The sequence below is a fragment of the Rhinopithecus roxellana genome, chromosome 11 (genome assembly GCF_007565055.1).
Source record: "Rhinopithecus roxellana isolate Shanxi Qingling chromosome 11, ASM756505v1, whole genome shotgun sequence".
In the NCBI taxonomy this organism is placed as follows: domain Eukaryota; kingdom Metazoa; phylum Chordata; class Mammalia; order Primates; family Cercopithecidae; genus Rhinopithecus; species Rhinopithecus roxellana.
Genome location: NC_044559.1, coordinates 81,307,238 through 81,330,300, shown reverse-complemented (window position 1 = coordinate 81,330,300; position 23,063 = coordinate 81,307,238). Strand labels below are relative to the sequence as shown.

At 40.2% G+C, this 23,063-nt stretch overlaps 1 protein-coding gene and 1 pseudogene across 2 annotated transcripts in view; one reads left to right on the top strand and one right to left on the bottom strand.

Annotated features, from left to right (window-relative positions):
• The window catches only part of MARCHF5 (membrane associated ring-CH-type finger 5), a 62,312-nt gene that overhangs the window by 13,280 nt on the left and 25,969 nt on the right, over nt 1-23,063 (top strand). The window contains exon 2 of the mRNA XM_010381318.2: nt 6,756-6,958. Within this exon, the coding sequence (XP_010379620.1) occupies nt 6,756-6,958 (203 nt within the window). The remainder of the gene's footprint in view (nt 1-6,755; nt 6,959-23,063) is intronic.
• LOC104676498 lies at nt 17,023-18,713 on the bottom strand (annotated as a pseudogene). Its single transcript, XR_749922.2, has one exon. The product of XR_749922.2 is annotated as an SUZ domain-containing protein 1 pseudogene (transcript).

The window sequence follows — 23,063 nt, the reverse complement described above, 5'->3', positions numbered from 1 at the left end:
AAATACCTTTTCTTTCCACTCTAACTTGAATTCTCATCTGTAGTTCTCTCCTTTTGAAACCTCAGCTGTTTCATCCTGTTTCTTGGTCTCTCATCACATTTCTGTAGTAAGGTGTCTAACAACTTTTCTTGGCACTTAATGCTTGGTATGGCAGGGGTTTTTTTTGTGATCCTTATATGCATGTTTGTTCGTTAACTAGACTGGAAGTTCCTTACATGTAGTTCCTTGTGGCATCAAATAATGAATGTACTTATTAGGTACTCAAGTGGATTTAGGAGGAGATCTTGAATAATGTTAGATGTAGGACAATTTTGTCACGTATATTCCTTAAACTCTTTATAAATTTTACTGTTTACACTTCATTAGTTTACTATATAACTGGCAAAAACCATCATAATTTTAAAGTCACATGGAATTATATTACCAATACCAGTAAGACTATACATCTGTTTTTAGAAATTAGTAATAGTCCTTAGATTTGTCTAGTTTAGTTCTCTTTTGTTGTCTTCATATAATGACAGTGATTTGTTCCTTGATCCCTGAACCAATCATGATACTTACCAGATCTCCTTTTACTTTGTAAACGAATATGCCCCAACTTGGTGAATGGGATGGTGTAGGAGTACCTATATGTACGTCAGCAAGTAGGTGGCTAAAGCTACCACAAGGATAATAAGGGTGAAAGAAATGAATTGAAAGGGTTTAAATGAATCTTAAGTAGTGGTGTGGCCTGTTGAAAAATTGGGGAATGGGCCGGGCGCGGTGGCTCAAGCCTGTAAACCCAGCACTTTGGGAGGCCGAGACGGGCGGATCACGAGGTCAGGAGATGGAGACCATCCTGGCTAACATGGTGAAACCCTGTCTCTACTAAAAAATACAAAAAACTAGCCGGGCGAGGTGGTGGGCGCCTGTAGTCCCAGCTACTCAGGAGGCTGAGGCAGGAGAATGGGGTAAACCCAGAGCTTGCAGTGAGCAGAGATCCGGCCACTGCACTCCAGCCTGGGCGACAGAGCGAAACTCCGTCTCAAAAAAAAGAAAAAAGAAAAAAAGAAAAATTGGGGAATGACTAGGAATCCAGAACATTTTCCACTGAATGCCAGGGTGCCAAGCAGAATTGCTTTATGTGCTAATGGTAAGAAAACTGCATCCATAAATTTTAGGAATTTGAATGGAAAGCTGACACCATCACTGTCATCATTGTCAATGTTGTTATTGCTAGTGGTCATATGGAGGTTATATACATGCCAGGCAATTTTTAAGCAGTTTCTTAATCACACATTTAATCTTTTACAATAGGGGACTTTAACATAAAACATTTTTTATGCTAAAACTCCTTTAGTGGTCTGGTTAAGCCTATGGGTTTCTTCTCAGAATATTTTTGAAAGGATAAAACAAAATATATAGGATTAGAAATGAAACCAATTATATTGAAGTATAGCTATCAAAATACTGAAGGCCTAATATAGTAACATGAACGTTAACATATTAAAATACAAGATTTATCAGTTGGCCTGATAACTAATTTCAAATTACAATGAGCTAAATGTTATTTCAGGATCTGTACAGCTGTAAAGTAATATGAAAATTTCTGGTTGCTATACTCATTTCTAATTGCTATGCTGCTAATATTACTGTGGTTTGCTTGCACTCATTATTGAAGAAAAGCTACATTTTAGAGCTTAGCAAAAATAAACATGGGATGGTTTTTCTCCCTTCATTCAGATTTACCTATCCCCACCCTCTAAGTTTTTCGTAGACCCCCGATTAAGAACCCCTGCTTTGCAACAACTCTTTGGAAGAGATTATTTCATTAAGCCTATGTAGTTAGCAGGGGTTTGAACCCAGACAATCTGGCTCCAAAGTCCAGGTTCTTTAACCAGCTAGAATATCCTGAATTTGCATTATCTTTTTCCCCTAATTAATTTAACCTTGTTTCCTTAGGAAAAAATACCTTAAGCATTTTACTTACTGTTTAAAATTAACAACCAAATAATTTGAAAATGTTTACAGTGAGCATAAAATGGAATTTGATTTCTATGTTAGGGTGAGTTAAGAATATTTACAGGGCCAGGCGTGGTGGCTCACGCCAGTAATCCCAACACTTTGGGAGGCCAAGGTGGACAGATCACAAGGTCAGGAGATCGAGACCATCCTGGCTAACACAGTGAAACCCCATCTCTACTGAAAATACAAAAAATTAGCCAGACGTGGTGGCATGTGCCTGTTGTCCCAGCTACTCAGGAGACTGAGGCAGAAGAATTGCTTGAACATGGGAGGCAGAGGTTGCAGTGAGCTCAGATCGCACCACTGCTCTCCAGCCTGGGCAACAGAGCGAGACTCCGTCTCCAAAAAAAAAAAGAAGATTTACAAAGGAGAAATCAGAAAAAAGGAAGGAAGAATGACCAGAGCAGAAGTTTTCAGACTTTTGGGATCATGATCACCTGATGGGCTTATTGAAACAAAGTGCTGGGTACCCCCAGAGTTTCTGATTCTGTAGGTCTGGAGCAAGGCCTAAAGATGTGCATTTCTAATGCTTCCGCAGGTGATGTTTATGCATCTCACTGAGGACTGAGTTCTGAGAGAGTCAGAGGGTTGGAGAAAACAAAAGGAAAAATAGACGTAAGGAGAAACTCTTAGTTTGGTCAGAAATTACAACTTCCTTTTTCCTTGGGTATGGACTTTGAGTGTTTTGGTTTTGGCTAATAATTAATTGGCTATTTTCCATTTCAAAAGACAAAATCAAAAACTAGTCGCATCTACTCAGGAGGCTGGGGTGGGAGGATCACTGGAGCCCAGGAGGTCCAGGCTGCAGTGACCCATGATTGTGCCACTGCACTCTCACCTGAGCAACACAGTGAGACCCTGTCTCAAAAATAATAAAAACTCTTTAGAGTTTACATTCTATGATTGTACTGAGGCCATCTTTTAGTACCCAACACACTATCAAGATCATTTTGGTTGCACCATGATGCAATGCAAATTGGTTAAGCCAAAAACCCAAAAATCTACTGGTTTATGTGAGTTAACAGTACAAGAATATATTTAGCTTTAGGCACAGCACAGCTGGATCCATGTCTCAGTGCCGTCAGTTTCCACCTTCACTTCCTCTGGATTCTTAAGGCTCCGTTTAGTTGGTGGCTCTTCTGGCAGCAATAGCCTCACATTCTCTGCCTCTAAGCCCGGAAGAAGAGAGAAAGTCTGTATACCACTTTTCCCAGCAAAAGTTCTGAGGTTCACTAAGACTAGCTTTATAGACCCAGCCTCTTAATGATGTAGTTTGGAAGATGGGCTACAGTGGCCAATCTAAGTGTTTCTGGGGTTGATTATGGTATTAACTGCCTAAACCACATACATGGCTAATATTGGAGGGAAGAGTGATTTTCTGTAGAAAGCATGGGATACTATTTACTCTTAGAAGGTAGAAGGACTTGTGTTGTATGTACATTAAACATCAGATTTCTACTGTTCCCTCCATTCCAAGATCTTGAGGAATTGTAAATGCATCATTTTCAAATAGCTGTTCTCCATCTGAAAAGGATGGGGGTGGAGAATTGGGGAATAAATAGTTGAAATAGATTAATTACATGGAGTGGGAGGGGTAGGGTATGGAGAAGCAAAAAGGGAAAGCATAATTATAAGACCTTCCCAGGTGATGTTCCTGGTCAGTCTATCAGAGGTTTAAAAAAAGGGGAGTGAGCAGGCACAGTGGCTCATGACTGTAATCTCAGCACTTTGGGAGGCCAAGGCGGGTGAGCTGAGATGGCACCACTGCACTCTAGCCTGGGTGACAGAGCAAGACTTTGGGCTACTGGTTGTCCATTTTATGGTTATTTCTTGATGATATGCTAAACAAAGAGTGGAATATTTATGCTTCCCCTTTCTTTTTTTTTTTTTTTTGTTTTTTTTTTTTGAGACGGAGTCTCCCTGTTGCCCAGGCTGTCATGCAGTGGCCCAATCTCAGCTCACTGCAAGCTCTGCCTCCTGGGTTTATGCCATTCTTCTGCCTCAGCCTCCCGAGTAGCTGGGACTACAGGCGCCCGCACCAGGCCTGGCTAGTTTTTTTTGTATTTTTTAGTAGAGATGGGGTTTCACTGCGTTAGCCAGGATGGTCTCGATCTTCTGACCTCGTGATCCGCCTGCCTCAGCCTCCCAAAGTGCTGGGATTACAGGTGTGAGGCACTGCACCCAGCCTGTGCTTCCCCTTTCTAAATCTTGTAGGGTAACTTCCTGATGTTGCCGTGGCATTTGTAAACTGTCATGGTGCTGGTGGGAGTGTAGTAGTGAGGACGACCAGGGGTCACTCGTGAGCATCTTGGTTATGGTAGGTTTTAGCTGGCTTTACTGCAACCTGTTTTATCAGCAATATCTTTGTGACCTGTATTTTGTGCTGACCTCATATCTCATCTTGTGACTTAGAATGCCTTAACCATCTGGGAATGCGGCCCAGTAGGTTTCAACCTCATTTTACCCAGCTCCTATTCAGTCAAGATGGAGTTGCTCTGGTTCACATGCCTCTATTTCAACTGAAAGCCTAACTCCTGATAAGTTCCCACTAAATCATCATTCAGCTATCTTATTTACCATAGTTGTGAAATTAGTTAAAAAAAAATCTGAAAGTGCATGCTTTACATGTCAGTTCTAAAAAGTAAATCCATGCAAGTATTTAGGACTGAAATACACTGATGCCTGCAACTTTGAAATGCAGCAAAAAATAAGAATGATGAATGGATGTGTGAGAAAGCAAATATAGCAAGATGATAAGAATTATAGAATCTAAATGTTGAGTATATGGGTACTCACTGAACAGTGGTCAACTTTTTTTGGAAAGTTTGAAATTTTTCATAATGTTGGGGAAAAGTAAACCTTATCTAGAATTTATGAGGAATATAATAGCTACGCAAGTATTCTTATTAGATCGAAATAAGAAATTTGACATATCATTTTTGTAAGTCAAAAACACATGAATGTAGACTATTTCAGTTGTTTCAACCCAGTCCTGACATTGTATTTTATTTTTCTGATGACTAAAATTGGATTAATTTAAAATTTGATTCACCTTAATACTGATTAATTATGCTGATATAGCCATACTTAACTACGTATGTGTTAAAGTATGAGAATAAAAAGTCTCTAAATATTCTGCCAATATTTTGTTGCATAATAAATTCCATTTCCTAGATGTATACAAATATGTTCACAGAATTACCTCAGTTATAGGGAAAAATATATACTAACAACATCTCAACCAGTGTGTGTGCTGGTATACTTAAACCAATTGAAATTTTAATGCAAAAATCATATAGGTTAGAACCCAGTCCTACTATGGGTAGTCTTGGTGGTTGCACAACAGTATTAATATACTTACTGCCACTGAATTATACACCTAAAAAATGGCTAAAGTGGTAGATTTTATGCTGTGTATATTTGATGATGATAAAACATTTTTAAAAAGAACAAAGTATTTTTGGACAACTGTAAGACACTGTGAAGGCCCAGACAGCTTAAAGTGGGTCAAAAGGGTCAGAATGCTAAACAAATGCTACCTACATTCTAATTTTCCTTAGATCCTATGAAACCTGACTGAATTTGAAAGCTCAATATAACAACAGTTTTGGATATTATTGCCATGGATTCAGTTCAACTTTTTTCCTGTTCTAATTGAAAAATTTTAATCGGAGCACAGAATTGAAATTCATGTTGTTCCACAAAGAGTGGAGAACCTCACCCATCTATAATACCTAACTATATAGTCTTTCCCACTGAGAATAGTTAAGCTAGTTGTTCTGACAGAAGCCACTTATCCAATTAAGTGAAAAGTGCAGAGTAGGTAACATGCTTTAATTAGCAGTTGTTTCCACTTGTACACATTCTAATGGAGGGGAGGAGAGAAGGGTCTCATTGAATTGAACTGTATTTGCCCTGATGGAAATCGATGTCAAAACTTGTGTTAATTGGGAGAAAAACTGAGGAATTGCAACCTAATTCCACAAGAAAAAATTACACTTCATGAAGTACCCTTAAAAGCAAAGTGGGAAAATGTTTTAAAATTACCGATCTCAATAGAATTTTATTTTTATTAATATAAGCACCCCAGACTTGATACTTCTAGATTTCAGATTTCAAACATACACACCCAAATTTATCATATTGCTATCCTAAAAAAAGAAAATTATGTTGATATATTTATCTCCTTTGTGCTTTTTTGAGAAAACAATATTACATAATAATACCGTTTTCTCTGTTATGTTTATACTTTACCAGAAAGAGAAATGAGGTTTTTTTCCTCAGCTGAAAAATGGAATGAGACTATATGTAAAATCACTCGTGTAATACTTTGTTTTTCTAAGTTCAAGGGATTGGTGGTGTTGAACTAGGGAGAACACTGAATTTAATACATTACTGTCCTTATTATTCCTCAAAGAATTATTAGGTCTTATAAAACAAAGGCAGCTTGAGGTTTGTCTCCTTGCACTCAAGTTCATTAGAGAAGGTGAAGAATGACTGAAAAGATAGAGGAGATTACATAAAAACAAAGTTCAGAAAACATAAGATTCTGTAGAGGAAGACAAGGAAAAACAGAAAAAGTAGAAACTGCTCTAGTGGGAATGTATCGGTGGTTTTGTCTCCTTAGTCTTTTAATATAGGACAAAGATTCTGTAATGTAGTAGGCTCATCCCATTAAGTAAGAGCTGCAGTATAGAGGAGGCTGAAGTCATAAAGATACAAATGTCATCATTTTCTCTTTTAATTTACAGAAGCTGCTGGGTTTGTTTTGCTACTGATGAAGATGATAGAACAGCTGAATGGGTGAGACCATGCAGGTGCAGAGGATCTACAAAATGGGTTCACCAGGCCTGTCTACAACGCTGGGTGGATGAAAAGCAAAGAGGAAACAGTACAGCCAGAGTGGCATGTCCTCAGTGCAATGCTGAATACCTAATAGTTTTTCCAAAGTTGGGTAAGAATATCTTTAAAAACAACACAGATATATTTGATATTATATATAACTTTATAAGTTTATTTTAACGTGAACCACCTCTTTGTTTTTGTTTTTTGGGGCATGAATTTCTACACTCCCTTTCTCTTGTTTCCTCTCTGAATGTCAGAGACATTTGTTTTGCTAACAGTTTACAGTATCCTTAGTATATCCCCAAATTTATCCGTTTGCCTGTATATTAGCTGTCTATTTGATAGAAAGGAGAAAGAACTTGCATACCTGTGTGGATATAATTGAATAACAAAGCTATAATAAAAAAGCTGACTTTAAAAAAAAAAAGCTGACTTAGCTTAATTATCTGGAGACAGTTGATGTAAGACAAAGAAAGCAGTAGTATGTTCTTTCTAATACTTCTTAATTCTTCCTGTTAAAGAATAAAAGTAGATAAATTAAAGATTTAATAAGATGCGACATTAAACTCATCTTTGGAATCTAATTTGTGTGGTTTCTTTCATGAACACTGCTATCCCTTTTCTGTGAAGTGGCAGGTAAGAAATAACCAAAGATCTTTGGGAACAGGCCTAGCATGGAAAAAAAGTATAGCAGACTGCTTACACGAAGCAGTCTAAGGCTGATGTTTAGTGAGCCTATTCCATTACAGCCATACAGTTATAAATTGGTGTCAATCTCTTGATTTGGTGTTTCTACCATGCCAGTTGTTAAACTTTTTTTTATAACCCTTGACTGTAACCAAGAAGTATAGGAAGGCAGCTTGGGTTCTGGGAAGGTCATAAGGAAAGAATGACTTTGGGGGCAGAGGAATTTGGGAAAAATTGGAAATAATTATTATAAAAAACAATAATGTATATTGTTTTTTATAAGTGCTATTCATACTGATGTCAGACCAATGTTTTTGAAAATGAGGCAACATAAATACAGATAATGAAATGCTTTTCTAATGTGAGAAGATTAATAATAAGGGCAAACAAAATTTCCTTGGTTCTCTGTTTTTCTCTAACATGCACAGGAAGAAATGATAGCTTCCTATGAAAGGGAAGTAGTGTAGTAGAGAAAGTAGTGTTTTCAAACATTTGGAATTTGTGGACCATGTGATGGGTCTTCAGTGCATACCACTGATTTTAGATAAACACAAAAGAATAATTCAAAATGTTTTTATTGTAAGATCAAAGCAGTATTTTTAAATCAGTATCAGGAAAAGCAATGATTGTTCACATTATTGTACCACCACATTAATGGTGAAAGACTCACTAAAGTCCAAGTTAAGGTTTCATATTTAACTGATTTCTTTTCTTGCTCTTAGTTTTATTAAATTAGCCCCACCTTTGAATTATAGATTTGGGAAGAGCAGCAAGTATATGGTATTTCTATTAGATGTTTTAGGTATTCAAATGGACACAAAAATTATTACAGTAATTCTCACTGAAAACTACATCAAGTTGACAAATGTATGGCACTCAACAGGAAAGCTGAATATTTTAATTTGGGAGATGGCAATGTGTAGATCTGTCCTTTTGGTTGAATTCAGTTCTAGGAAATATGTTTTCAGATTTAGTGCAGTAATTGAATATGGTTTTAAGTCTACCTACTTGTTAGAAAAGAGTAAATCTCGGCCAGGCGTGGTGGCTCACGCCTATAATCCCAGCACTTTGGGAGGCGGAGGTGGCCAGATCACAAGGTCAGGAGTTCGAGACCAGCCTGGCCACTATGGTCAAATCCTGTCTCTACTAAAAATACAAAATTAGCTGGACATGGTGGTGTGTACGTGTAGTCCCAGCTACTTGGGAGGCTGAGGCAGAAGAGTTGCTTGAACCTGGGAGGCAAAGGTTGCAGTGAGCCAAGATCGTGCCACTGCACACAAGCCTAGACGACAGAGCCGAGACTCCATCTCACAGAAAAAAGAGTAAAACTCTTTGGTTAAGCTGTTTGTATGATTATTTAGTCTGCATATTTTGTTACTAAGAATTGTGGCCGAGCTAGGCACAGTGGCTCACACCTGTAATCCCAGCACTTTGGGATGCCGAGGTGGGCGGATCACTAGGTCAGGAGATCGAGACTATCCTGGCTAACACGGTGAAAACCCATCTCTAGTAAAAATACAAAAAAATTAACCGGGTGTGGTGGTGGGCGTGTGTAGTCCCAGCTACTCGGGAGGCTGAGGCAGGAGAATGGCGTAAACTGGGGAGGCGGAGCTTACAGTGAGACAAGATTGCACCACTGCACTCCGGCCTGGGAGACAGAGCGAGACTCCGTCTAAAAAAAGGAATTGCGGCCGGGCACAGTGGCTCACACCTGTAATCCCAACACTTTTGGGAAGCTGGGGCGAGTGAGACCAGCCTGGGCAACAGGGTGAAACTCCATCCCTACCAAAAATAACAAAAAAAAACTAGCTGGGCATGGTGACAAACACCTGTAGTCCCAGCTACTCAGAAGGCTGAGGTGGGAGGATTGCCTGAGCCTGTGAAGTGGAGGCCACAGTGAGCTGTGACTGCACCACTGTACTCCAGCTTGGGAGACAGAGTGAGACCCTGTCTCAACAACAAGAAAGAATTGTAGCCAGTCATGGTAGCTCGCATCTGTAATCCCAGCACTTTTGAGGCTGAGATGGGTGGATTGCTTGAGGTTATGAGCTCAGGACCAGCCTGGGCAACATAGCAAAACCTTGTCTCTACAAAAAAAAAAAATTTAGCCAAGTGTGATGGAGCACACCTGTTGTAAGTCCTGGCTACTTGGGAGGCTGAGGTGGGAGGATCTCTTGAGCCCAGGAGTTTGAGGCTGCATTGAGCTATGATTGCGCCACTACCTTCTAGCCTGGGCAACAGAGTGAAACCAATCTTAAAAAAAAGAGAGAATCATAATTTTACTCTCAAATGCTATGTTCAAGCTGATCACTATACTGTCATAGAGGTATGGTACTTGAGTTAGCCACTTAAAATCATAGATATGGTTTAATGACATCAATGTTACAAAAAAATGAATATCCGCTAGGCATGGTGGCTCACGCCTATAATCCCAACACTTTGGGAGGCCGAGGCAGGCAGATCACCTGAGATCAGGAGTTCGAGACCAGCTTGGCCAACAAGCCAAGAGACCAGTAGAGACAAGTTGAAACCTTGTCTCTACTGAAAATACAAAAATTAGCCAGGTGTGGTGGCAGGCGCCTGTCATCCCAGCTACTTGGGAGGCTGAGGCAGGGGAATCATGTGAACCTGGGAGGCAGAGGTTGCTGTGAGCCAAGCTCGCACCATTGCACTACAGCCTGGGCGACAGAGCAAGACTTTATCTCAACAACAACAACAACAAAGGTATATCCTTCATTTCAGTAGGTATTGTTAGCATATTTCCTCTTGACAAAACAGAAAAACAGTATTTCCTCCTGCTTTTTTTTTTTTTTTTTCAAATAGATGCGGGGTCTTGCTATGTTGTCCAGGCTTGTCTCAAACACCTGGGCTCAAGCAATCCACCCACCTTGGCCTCTCACAGTGCTAGGATTACAGGTGTGAGCCACTGTGTGCCCAGCCTGCTGCTATATTCTTAACATGCTGAAGATACCTGTTCAAGGACTGCAATTTTAATTATATTCACAATTTTCCATGCAGTTATTAACAGTGACTCAAGCCAGCTATTGTCTGTAAATGAAGCCATGTGTGAATTGGCTTTCAGATGGTGGGCTCTTCATTGCCATACACGCTAGTGCTCTAGCCATTTTTGAACCAACTTTTCAAGTCAAGGTTCAAAAATAATTGTTGGTTAAAAGAAAATATCTTCTTCTAAAAACTTTTTAAAAGTTGCTTGTATTTCTTCATTAACATATTACATTCGTATATGCTAAGAGTTGATTCGTACTCTGTAAACTAGTGGCTTCATGCAGCCGTAAAACAAAATACTTAAGAGCATACATCTGTGATAATAATTGTTCTTCTTCTCTGTATAACACACATAGCACATAATGTTCAATAGTGTCATCTGATAATAGAATTTTGCCAGTAGATTGTTTTATTTCTGAGCACATTTGTCATTAATTTTGCAGCTGACAGTAGTTGAATCTGTTTTGTTAAAAGAAGTACCTTTGACTATTATTTTGATCTTTTAATGACAGAATTCATAGTGGAGGCTTTGGTTGGTTTACTGGAGTTGTTGAAAATGATCTGAACACTTCAGTGGCTTCTTGTCCCTATTTAATAATATATCACGGTACATGGGAACAAGGATGTCTCCTAGTACAGAGTTATCACTCCTAGTTCACTGATCACAGCTCATTCTAACATCAGTCTTCACTATAAAATCATACTGTTATCATTTATGGCATTCTGAGTTAAATGTATTTTTCACTTTTACTCTTTTGAGCCATTGATTAATTTCCCTAAATTTGGGATTTAACACAGTATGATAGTAACAACAAAATATATGTTTAACCAATGTAAACAACTTACATGATGTGGAAGTATGTTAGCCCTTTCCATTTTCCTTATTATGATAGTGTTTTCTTAACTTATCCTTGTAGAGCTTGGGTGATCCTTAGAATGTAACAGCAATAAAGAACCTAAAAGGATTTCTATGAAAGTCATAATCTTCTCAAAATTTGTGAAATGTTTGTGATCAAAGCTTTTATCACTTTTTTCTCAACCTGTCTGTAAACCAGTTAATAGATTGCCAGGGACTGCCGTTGGTCCCCAGAGACACTTGATAAACACTGACTAGAAGAAGGAATAAAAGACAGAAGATACGGAGAGGGAAAGGTGATGATGGTTAATATTCTATCGGATGATGTCTGTGCAACAGATTTTGTGTTGTTTATTTTTTTGACTTTTCAAATGGATTTAGCCCCAGTCTGGCTGGTGCTAGCTGGCCAATTCTGCATCTTTTCTGATACTTGGTCATGGAAGGAATGAAGAGGTAGTGTAAGTGTATGTTCTTCATTGTTAATAGGGAGTTACTTATTGTGCTCAGTTGTGAAAAACTTAGAGGATTCATCGGAGTTTTATCCTTCTCACTGTTTGCCACCCATGTTACAGTTTGCTTTTTTCTTTTTTCTAGTGAGTTAAGTCAGTTGTATGTATGCACCTACTTAAAACCTTGCTACTCAAAATATGATCTGAGGACCAGCAACATTAGCATCATTGGGAGTTATTAGGAATGCAGAACACCACCCCTTTTCTCCACCCCCCTTTTACTGAATAGAAGTCTGCTTTTTTTATTTTATTTTATTTTTTTATTTTTTAAAGACGGTGTTTTGCTTTGTTGCCAATGCTGGAGTACAGCAGCATGATCATAGCTCACTGCAGCCTCAAACTCCTGGGCTCAGGCAATCTTCTTGCCTCAGCCTTCCAAGTATGGGATTACAGGCATGTGCCACCACACCCAGCTCATTTTTCTTTTTCTTTTTAGAGAGGGGGGAACACTATGTTGCCCAGTCTCAAACTTCCTGGCCTCAAGAGATTCCCAAACCCCCTTGGCCTTCCAAAGTACTGATAATGTAGGCAAGAACCACCACACCCAGCTGAAATGTGCATTTTAATGAGATCATTGAGTGATTTCTATGCACATTAAATTTAAAAAGCATTGCTTTAAAACATGAAAGGAATACCAACTGAGAAAAGTTTGCTTTATGAATAAAGTCTGTCCATAAACTTTGAGACTTGGTAATAACCTTGTTATTATACAGTGATATTAATTGATGATCCTGACCCTGTGTAGGCCTAGGCTAATGTGTGTACTTGTGTCTTAGTTTTTAACAAAAAATTTTAAAAAGTAAAAATAATAAATTTTAAAAATAGAAAAAAGCTTATAGAATAAGGATAAAAAATTTTTTGCACAGCTGTACAATATGTGTTTTAAGCTAAGTGTTAAAACAAAAGAGTCAAAGTTAAAAAAAGAAATGTATAGAGTTTAAAAGTTACAGTAAGCTAAGGTTAATTTATTACTAAAAATTATAAATTCAGTGTAATAAGTGTACAATGTTTATAAAGTCTGTAATAGTGTATAAGTAATGTCTTAGGCTTTCACATTCACTCATCACCCATTCACTGAAGCACCCAGGGCAACTTCCAAACTTCCAGCCTTGCAAGCTCCATTCATGGTTAAGTGTTCTATACAGGTATACCATCTTTTATCTTTTATACTATATTTTTACTGTACCTTTCCTATGTTTAGGAACACAAATACCATTGTATTATATTTGCCTACAGTATTCAATACAGTAATATGCTGTACAGGTTTGTAGGCTAGGAGCAATAGGCTATACCATATAGCCTAGGTGTGTAAATAGGCTCTATGATGTTCACAAAACTACAAAATGGCCTAAGGACACATTTATCCCTGTGTGTGGATACCCATCATTGAGTAACACATGAGTGTATGTTAACTGGGTTTTTCAGAGATGGCCTTTATCAGGTTGAGGTCCCGTCTATTTGTAATTTGTTAAGGGCTTTTATCATGAAAAACTGTTGGGTTTTGTCAAATGCTATTTCTCTATTGTTAATCATGTGGGTATTGTTCTGTATTATATTAATATGGCATATTACATTTGGTTGATTTTCATATTAGACCAGCCTGGGGTTCCTGGAATAAGTTCTACTTGGTCATGTTTGCTAATACTTTGTTGGGAACTTTTGTGTCTGTACTCATAATGGATATTGGTCTATAGTTCTTTTGTGATATTTTTGGTTTTGGTGCTGGAATCATACTGGCTCATAGGATAAGTTGGGAAGTGATCCCTCCTTTATATTTTTTAGAAGAGTTTGTGAAGGATTGGTGTTTTAAATGTTTGGGAGCAGTGAAGCCATTTGGTCCTGGGCTTTTATTCATGGGAAATTTTTTTATTACTAATTCAATCTCATTACTTACAGGTCTATTCAGATTTTCTATTTCTTCTTGAATTGGTTTTGATAGTTTGTGTCTTACAAATTTGTCCCTTTCATGTATATTATCTAATTTGTTGGCATATAGTTATTTATAGTATTTTTTAATCATCCTTTTCATTTTTGTAAGATTGGTAGTAATGCCCCTTCCTTAATTCATGATTTTAGTCATTTGAATCTTCTCTTTTTTTTCTGGTCAGTGTAGCTAAAGATTTGTCAGGATTGGCCGGATATGGTAGCTCATGCCTGTAATCCCAGCCCTTTGGGAGGCCGAGGTGGGCGGATCACCTGCGGTCGGGAGTTGAAGACCAGCCTGACCAACGTGGAAAAACCCCATCTCTACTAAAAATACAAAATTAGCTGGGCATGGTGGCGGGCGCATGTAATCCCGGTTACTCGGGAGGCTGAGGCAGGAGAATCACTTGAGCCCGGGAGTCAGAGGTTGCAGTCAGCCAAGATCACGCCACTGCTCTCCAGCCTGGGCAACAAGAGCAAAACTCTGTCTCAAAAAAAAGATTTGTCCGAGTTTTTTCTTTCTATTGTTGCATTCTCTGTTTCATTTTTATCCACCCGAATATTTATGTCCTTTCTTCCTTCTGCTTGGTTTGAATTTAGTTTGCATTTCTCCTTCTAGTTTCTTAAGGTAGAAGATTAGTTGACCTGGGATCTTTTTGCTTTCTTTTTGTCCTTTTTTTTTTTTTCTTTTGAGACAGGGCCTCACTCTATCAAACATGCTGGGATGCAGTGACACAATCTCAGCTTGCTGCAACCTTGACCTCCTAGGCTCAAGTGATCCTCCCACCTTATCCTCCCAAGTAGCTGGGACTGCAGGTGCTCATCACCATACCCAGCTGGTTTTTGTATTTTTTTAAAATAGAGACAGGGTTTTGCCATGTTGTCCAGGCTAGTCTCATACTCCTGAGCTCAAGTAATCAGCCCACCTCGGCCTCCCAAAGTGCTAGGATTAGAGGCATGCACCATCACAGCTAGCCTTTTGTTTTGTTTTGTTTTTGAGACGGAGTCTCGCCCTGTCGCCCGGCTGGAGTGCAGTGGCGTGATGTCAGCTCACTGCAACTTCCACCTCCTGGGTTCAAGCGATTCTTCTGCTTCAGCCTCCTGAGTAGCTGGGACTACAGGCATGCACCACCACACTGAGCTAATTTTTGTATTTTTAGTGGAGACAGGGTTTCACCATGTTGGCCAAAATGGTCTCGATCTCTTGACCTCGTGATCTGCCCACCTCAGCCTCCCGAAGTGCTGGGATTACAGGCGTGAGCCACTCATCCCCAGCCACCTTCTTTATTCTTTTTCAGAGTCTTGCCGTGTTGCTCAGGCTGGAGTGCAGTAGTTGTTAACAGGTACAGTCAAGGCTACACTGCAGCCTTGAACTCATGGGCTCAAGTATCTTCCTGCTTCAGTATCTTGGTTAGCTGGGACTACAGGTGCATACCACTGCACCCAGCTCCTCTTTCTGTTTTTGTTATTTTTAAATAGATTTTAGAGCATTTGTGGGTTCACAGTAAACCATATGCCAGCCTCCACCCCTGACCACACACAGTGCTCACTACTTTCCCCACTATCAACATCTTGTACCAGAGTGTTACATTTTTTACAGTCAATGAACTTAAGCTGACACATCATTACCACCCAAAGTGTCCATAGTTTACATTAGGGTTCACTCTTAGTTTTGACAACTGTATAATATATAATGTATAAAGGGTTCATTCCGGGTTTTGACAACTGTATAATGACATGTATCCACCATTATAGTATTATACAGAATAGTTTTGCTGACCTAAAAGTCCTCTGTGCTCCATCTTTTCATCTCTCCCCGAGCTCCTGGCCACCATACATCCTTTTCTTTCTCCATAACTTTTCCTTTTCCACAAGGTCATATAGTTGGACTCATACAGTATGTAGCCTTTTCAGATTGTCTTTTATTTAGTAACATGCATTTAATTTCCTCTGTATCTTTTTGTAGCTTGATAGATCATTTCATTTTAGTACTGAATACTCTTCCATTGTCTGGATGTACCACAGTTTATCCATTCATGTACTGAAAGACATCTTGGTTGCTTCCAAGTTTTGGCTATTATGAATAAAGCTGTACACATCCATGTACAGGATTTTGTGTGGACATAAATTTTCAACTCTGGGGTAAATACCAAGGAGCATGATTGCTGGATTATATGATACAAGTATGTTTAGTTTTGCAAGAAGCCTTGAAACTGTCTTCCAAAGTGGCTGTACCATGTACCATTTTGCATTTTCACCAGCAATGGATGAGAGTTCCTGTTGCTCCACATCCTTGCCAATGTTTTGATTTGGGTCATTCTGATAGATGTATAGTGGTATCTCATTTTAATTTGCAATTTTCTAGTGATAAATGATGTGAAACGTCTTTGCATGTGTTTATATGCCATCTGTGTATCTTCTTTGATGAGGGGTACAAGTCTTTTGCTCATTTTAAAAATCAGCATAATAGTTTTCTAATTGTTGACCTTTAAGAGTTCTTTGGATATTTTGGATAAAAGTTCTTTGTCAGATGTCTTGGGCAGATCTTTTCTCCTTGCTTGTCTTCTCATTCTCTTAATCTTCCTTCCTTCCTTCCTTCCTTCCTTCCTTCCTTCCTTCCTTCCTTCCTTCCTTCCTTCCTTCCTTCCTTCCTTCCTTCCTTCCTTCCTCCCTCCCTCCCTCCCTCCCTCCCTCCCTCCCTCCCTTCTTCCCTCCCTCCCTCCCTCCCTCCCTCCCTTCTTCCCTTCCTCCCTCCCTCCCTCCCTCCCTCCCTCCCTTCTTTCCTTCCTTCCTTCTTTCCTCTCACTGCAAGCTCTGCCTCCTGGGTTCACGCCATTCTCCTGTCTCAGCCCCCCGAGTGGCTGGGACTACAGGTGTGCCCACCACCACACCCAGCTAATTTTTTGTATTTTAGTAGAGACAGGGTTTCACCATGTTAGCCAGGATGGTCTTGATCTCCTGACCTCATGCCACGCCCGGCATCTTCTTTTCTAATGTCATTTACAACTATAAAATTTCCTCTAAGTGCTACTTTAGCTGTGTATCATAATTTTTGTTGCGTTTTCATTTATCTCAAAATATTTTCTAATTTTTCTTGTGATTTCTTCTTCGACTCACTGATTATTTAGGAATGTGGTGTTTAATTTTCATGTATTTGTAAATTTCCCAGATGTCCTTCTGTTATTTATTTATTTTTTTCTTTTTCCAACTTTATTCAGAATGTTCTGCCTTCAAGGTACTGATTGCACAAAGGAAATGTACCAGGTATAGTTACTGAGCTGGGGCCATCAATGGAGATGGAGCACTGCAGACCCCTAAGAGTTCAAGCCATGCTGGAGTGGGAAGACCTATCCACCTTCTGAACATACAAAGCAGAAGGCTCAGAGTCCTGGAGGCAGACTCTCTCCTGGTTTTCCTTGTGCCAATGGCAAAATACTAAACAAGTCTCCTCTCCTTCACTTCTAAGCCCAGGGATGCAGTCTCACTCCCTGGCACTCTGCTCTCTTCTAGTAGTAAGCCTGGCTGGTAGGGAACCACCCTGAGGGGTATGGGAAGGGGAAGTCTGTTCACTTTCCCTATCTCCCAAAATACTAGAGGTGGGGTTGGCACCCTCCCCAGGCTCTCCGAGCCTACAGAGCTACTAGCCCAGTCTCCAGGCAAGGCCCAGATGCCCTGGGACTCAGCTCAGGGAGGGAGGTATAGGCATGGGGTGCTCATCTGTCCTGGCGGCTGCAGAGCCCTGCCCCTTTTCCGGGCGGCAGTAGGAATACAGAAGCTAAGCTCACCAAAATCCTATTGGTTAATGTTTCTAGTGAATTTCCCAGAAACATTTTTAAGTAGACTACCAAACTACCCTTTCTTAATTAAAAATTCGTTAAACCACTAAAACCCCTCCCATGCACTTTTTCTTGCAAATCAGATATTTGTATAAACAAACAAAAATAGGAAGAAAAAAAAAGAAAGGATATTTTCAAATGGAACTTACTTTTTAAGTGATGGAGACATGCACTTGGGGGTGGGTGGGTGTGAGTTTACATTTGTGTTTTGAAATCCCAAATTAATGAGCATGATAAACTGTTATTGCTGGCACTGGCTTTACCCCAAGTGGCCAAGTGGCACTGTCTGACTCTCTGAGTCCTTGGTGGGTCCTCCCAACCTTCCCCTAACCCCCACCCTTTCCCTTTCCATTGACTTGGGACAGCCCTTGTGGATGAGCCAATCACAGTGGGAAGGGGGAGAAGGGGGAAGGTCACAGTGCATGGGGTTCAAGGTCACAGTGGGCGGAGCAAGGGGGATCACAGTGCAAGTAAGTCAGGTCGTTCCGTCTGCTCAAGTCCAGCTGTCTGCCACGGCAGTGCAACCCGTGGCGGACGACCCAGGAGGCGGTGACGGCAGCAACCGCGGCATCTTTTCTTGCCTGCATTTATCTGCGCTGTTTGAAGCCTTGTGACCCATCAGGACCCAAAGGCTGTCTGATCACATTATTGGGCTGCCTGCTGTCTTCAGGTTGGGAGATCCTGGTTGGCCTGTCAAGGATGGGTTTCTCCTGCTCCTCCTCGGGGTTGGCACTGCCCAGGATCCGCTTCCGGGCCTTGGCGTACTCGGCCTCTCGCTGTGCTAGGGACTTGACCGGAAGGGTGGGCCTGCTGGTGGAGTTGGGGCTGCTGACCACACCGTTGCTGGTGGGCCTCTTGAGGATGCGGATCTGTGGAGGGGGCCCCGTGGGTAGGCTATCGTCCTGAATCACAATGGGCACTTTGGGAGGAGATTTGGATTTCCCCGCTGACTGCCGCCTCTTCCCAGCTCTCAGCGACCTCCTCATCTTCCATCTTACTCGCCGCTTTCCCTCCTCCCTGTTATTGATTTTTTAATTTCATTTTGATCAGAGAGCATACTTTGTCTGATTTCTTAACTACATTAAAACTTTTTTTAATGGCCTAACATAGGTTTATCCTGGAGAATGTTCCATGTGCGCTTGAGAAAAACATGTATTCTGCTGCTGTTAGAGTATTCTATAAATGTCTAGTTGATTCTGTTATTTTCAAGTATTCTATTTCCTTGTTATCTTTTACCTGTTTGTTATTATTATTATTATTTTTTTTTTTTTTTTTTTTTTTTTGAGACGGAGTCTCACTCTGTCGCCCGGGCTGGAGTGCAGTGGCCAGATCTCAGCTCACTGCAAGCTCCACCTCCCGGGTTCACGCCATTCTCCTGCCTCAGCCTCCCGGGTAGCTGGGACTACAGGCGCCCGCCACCTCGCCCGGCTAGTTTTTTGTATTTTTTAGTAGAGACGGGGTTTCACAGTGTTAGCCAGGATGGTCTCGATCTCCTGACCTCGTGATCCGCCCGTCTCGGCCTCCCAAAGTGCTGGGATTACAGGCTTGAGCCACCGCGCCCGGCCACCTGTTTATTATTTAAAGTAGAGTGGTGAGTGGTGTCTTGTGCCTATAATCCCAGCACTTAGGAAGGTTGAGGCGGGAGGATCATTTGTGCCTAGGAGTTCAAGACCAGCCTGAGCAACATAGTGAGACCCTGTCTCTACAAAAAAAAAAAAAAAAAAAAAACTTTAGCCAGGCATGGTGGCACATACTTGTGGTCTCCACTAGCTCAGGAGGCTGTATCAGGAGGATTGCCTGAGCCCAGGAGTTCGAGACTGCAATGAGCTCTTATTGCACTACTGCACTGCAGCCTGGGCAACAGAGTAAAGCCTTATGTCTTTTTTTTTTTTTTTTTTTTTTTTTTTTTTTTTTTTTTTTTGAGACGGAGTCTCGCTCTGTCACCTAGGCTGGAGTGCAGTGGCCGGATCTCAGCTCACTGCAAGCTCCGCCTCCCGGGTTTACGCCATTCTCCTGCCTCAGCCTCCGGAGTAGCTGGGACTACAGGCGCCCGCCACGTCGCCCGGCCAGTTTTTTGTATTTTTTTAAGTAGAGACACGGTTTCACTGTGTTAGCCAGGATGGTCTCGATCTCCTGACCTCATGATCCGCCCGTCTCGGCCTCCCAAAGTGCTGGGATTACAGGCTTGAGCCGCCGCGCCCGGCCAGCCTTATGTCTTAAAAAAAAAAAAAAAAAAGAGAGAGAGAGTGGGGCATAGAAGTCTCCAATTATTGTTAAATTGCCTGTTCCTCTGGTTCCTTACATCTTTGCTTAATTTATTTTGGGGCTCTGTTGAGTGCACGTGTTTATAATTGTTACGTCTTTCTGATGGATTGTCCCTTCACCATTATAAAATATCCTTTTTTGTTTCTAATAGCAATTTTGTCATTAAAAATCCCTTAACTGATATTCGTGTAGCTATTTTAGCTCTCATATCTCATTAAGAGTAAATTCTTAGTTTTCAAGTTAAATTTTTGTCATCTTTATTTTATTACTTATGTATTTATTTATTTGAGATGGAGTCTTGCTGTGTGGCACAGGCTGGATTGCAGCTGCACGATCTTGGCTCACTGCAACCTCCGCCTCCCAGGTTTAAGCAGTTCTCCTGCCTCAGCTTCCCAAGTGGCTGGGATTACAGGTGTGCACCACCACATCTGGCTAATTTTTTGTATTTTTAGTAGAGATGAGGTTTCACCATGCTGGCCAGGCTGGTCTCAAACTCCTGAACTCCAGTGATCCACCTGCCTCGGCCTCCCAAAGTTCTGGGATTACAGGCATGGGCCACCGTGCCCAGCTACTTGTATTTTATTGTTGCTCTTTTTTTTTTTTTTTTTTTTTTTAAGACGGAGTCTGGCTTTGTCCCCTAGGCTGGAGTGCAGTGGCCGGATCTCAGCTCACTGCAAGCTCCGCCTCCTGGGTTTTACGCCATTCTCCTGCCTCAGCCTCCCGAGTAGCTGGGACTACAGACGCCTGCCATCTCGCCTGGCTAGTGTTTTTTTTTTTTTTTTTTTTTTTTTTTTTTTTGGTTTTTTTTTTTTTTTTTTTAGTAGAGACGGGGTTTCACCATGTTAGCCAGGATGGTCTCGGTCTCCTGACCTCGTGATCCGCCCGCCTCGGCCTCCCAAAGTGCTGGGATTACAGGCTTGAGCCACCACTCCCGGCCTATTGTTGCTCTTATAACTAAACATTAACTGAAACTTCTTATATAGAATTTTTACCAGTAACCATCCTCAAAAAGTGGTTTTCAAATGTTAAGTGGAGTGTAAATGCTTAGAAGGGAAAGATGTTCCCTGGGGATGAATAGGACCAATTCCTGGGAGACACCTTCCTAGAGAATCTAGGATATACAATTCGTAGTTGTAACTATTTTATTTTATAATATTTTAATATCAGTGGTAATATCAATAGCTATCATTTGCTAATAGTCCCCTATTGCCTATTTTTCCATTCTCGGTTTCATTCTAGGCACTATGTCCATCACTTTGCCTATATTATTTAAACCTCTCAAAAGCTCTGCATAATAGATAGTGTCCTCAGTTTATAGATAAGAAGTACACTCAGCAAATTTATGTAATGGAAGCCCATGGGCTTCCAGCAAATAAAGCAAGGAGCCAGAATTTTACATTGGCAAATTTCTTATTACTGTCACTCAGTGAGTCAGCTACCAGGCCACATATGGATAAGTAGTTTCAAGTACCATAAGAACTAATAGGGATAATGTGAATTTGAACTAATTTGAGATACTGTTAATAAATTACACAAATGATGTGTAAGTAACAAAAATTTTATGAGTTGGTACCACTAGAATTGAAAGAGAAGTATATAGCCAAAAAGCAAAATGATAGCCAGCACTATAAAAAATGCAAGCACTAACAAATTGCTTATTCCCTTTTCTTTCTCTTGGTATTTGCTTTGCTGGAAATGGAAAGGAATAGCAAATACATCAAAGAGAAGATGGAGCAACTACATTATCTCATAAGCAATTTTTTTAAAACTCATTTGATGTTTAAGTTTATATTTTTCCCCCAAGTAATGCGTTGACACGGTCAGAAATTCAAAGACACAAGATACAGTAGGATATTTAATGAAAAGTCTTTCTACCATGTCTGCCAGCCATGGAGCCAAGTAAGTTTTCTTACGTGGTTATAAATTACAACCATTGTTATAAATTTCTGGTATTTCATTGCAGTTTGTTTCTCTTTTTCTTCTCTCTCTCTCCTTCATTCTTCTCCTCTCCCTCTCTCCCTACACTTACACAGAATCTACGAATGTGAGAGTTAAAGGAACAGCAAGGGATAGGGAAGTACCCAGGGATTAGCAACCATGGAAAACTGATAGTACAAGGGAAGGGAACTGTTAACAAGAGCTGCAGTAGAGGGAGAGAGCTCCTTAATAGGACCTGTGATCTTTCATAGAGAAATGCAAGCTACTTGCAGTGAGGGAACCAGGGAAAAGACTTTCTTTAACACTTTTACCACTCTCTGATGTTCTGGTCTCTCCTATCATTTGAACACATCAGAAGCTAGAGGGCAAGGTTGCCTAAACTTTTTTTTTTTTTCTTAGCAGTATATTGTAGATACCATTTTGTATTCGTGTATAAAGAGCTTTTTTTCTCTCTCTCTATTAAAAAGAGCCTGGATAAAGAACTTTTTTAAAAAACAGCTGTGTACATACATAGATGTATGATTACTTACATAATCAGTCTTCCATTGATGGACATATAGGCTTGTTTCCAATCTTTTACTGTTACAGACAGTACTTTTATAAACAACTTTGGGAAATAATTTTATGCATGTGTGCAAATATATCTGTAAGATAAATGACTAGAAATAGAATTACTGGGTCAAAAGTATGTGCATTTGTAACATAATAGATATCCTATAATTGGCTTTTGTAGAGATTACACCCATTTAATCTCCCAACAGTGTATTGGAGTTCCTGCTTCCCCATTGCCTTTGCCAACATGCTGCTGTCAATACATAGAACTAGTTATATCTGCCACCTTAGCATTGAGCAAAGCTCAGCAGAATGCCCACTCAGGTATTTTTTCTCTTTTACTATGAAATAATCCATATATGGAAAAGGAATGTATCCCAGTTTCATATGAGAAGAGATAAACAGGGCAAAGTCAACAACACCATTGAAAAAGCTGACATAAAAGGGCAAAAAAAAAAGTAACTTTACAGTGTAGAAATGTGGTAAACCCTACAACAGCCAAATAATCAAGGTCATTATCACCAGTAATGATTCATGTAGGTATTATGTACGTTTGATATGATGCAATGAAAATTGCACTTTGCCTCTGTGGTCTTGTTCCCTGAAAGTCCTAACTCCAAGAGATAATGAGAAAAACAGACA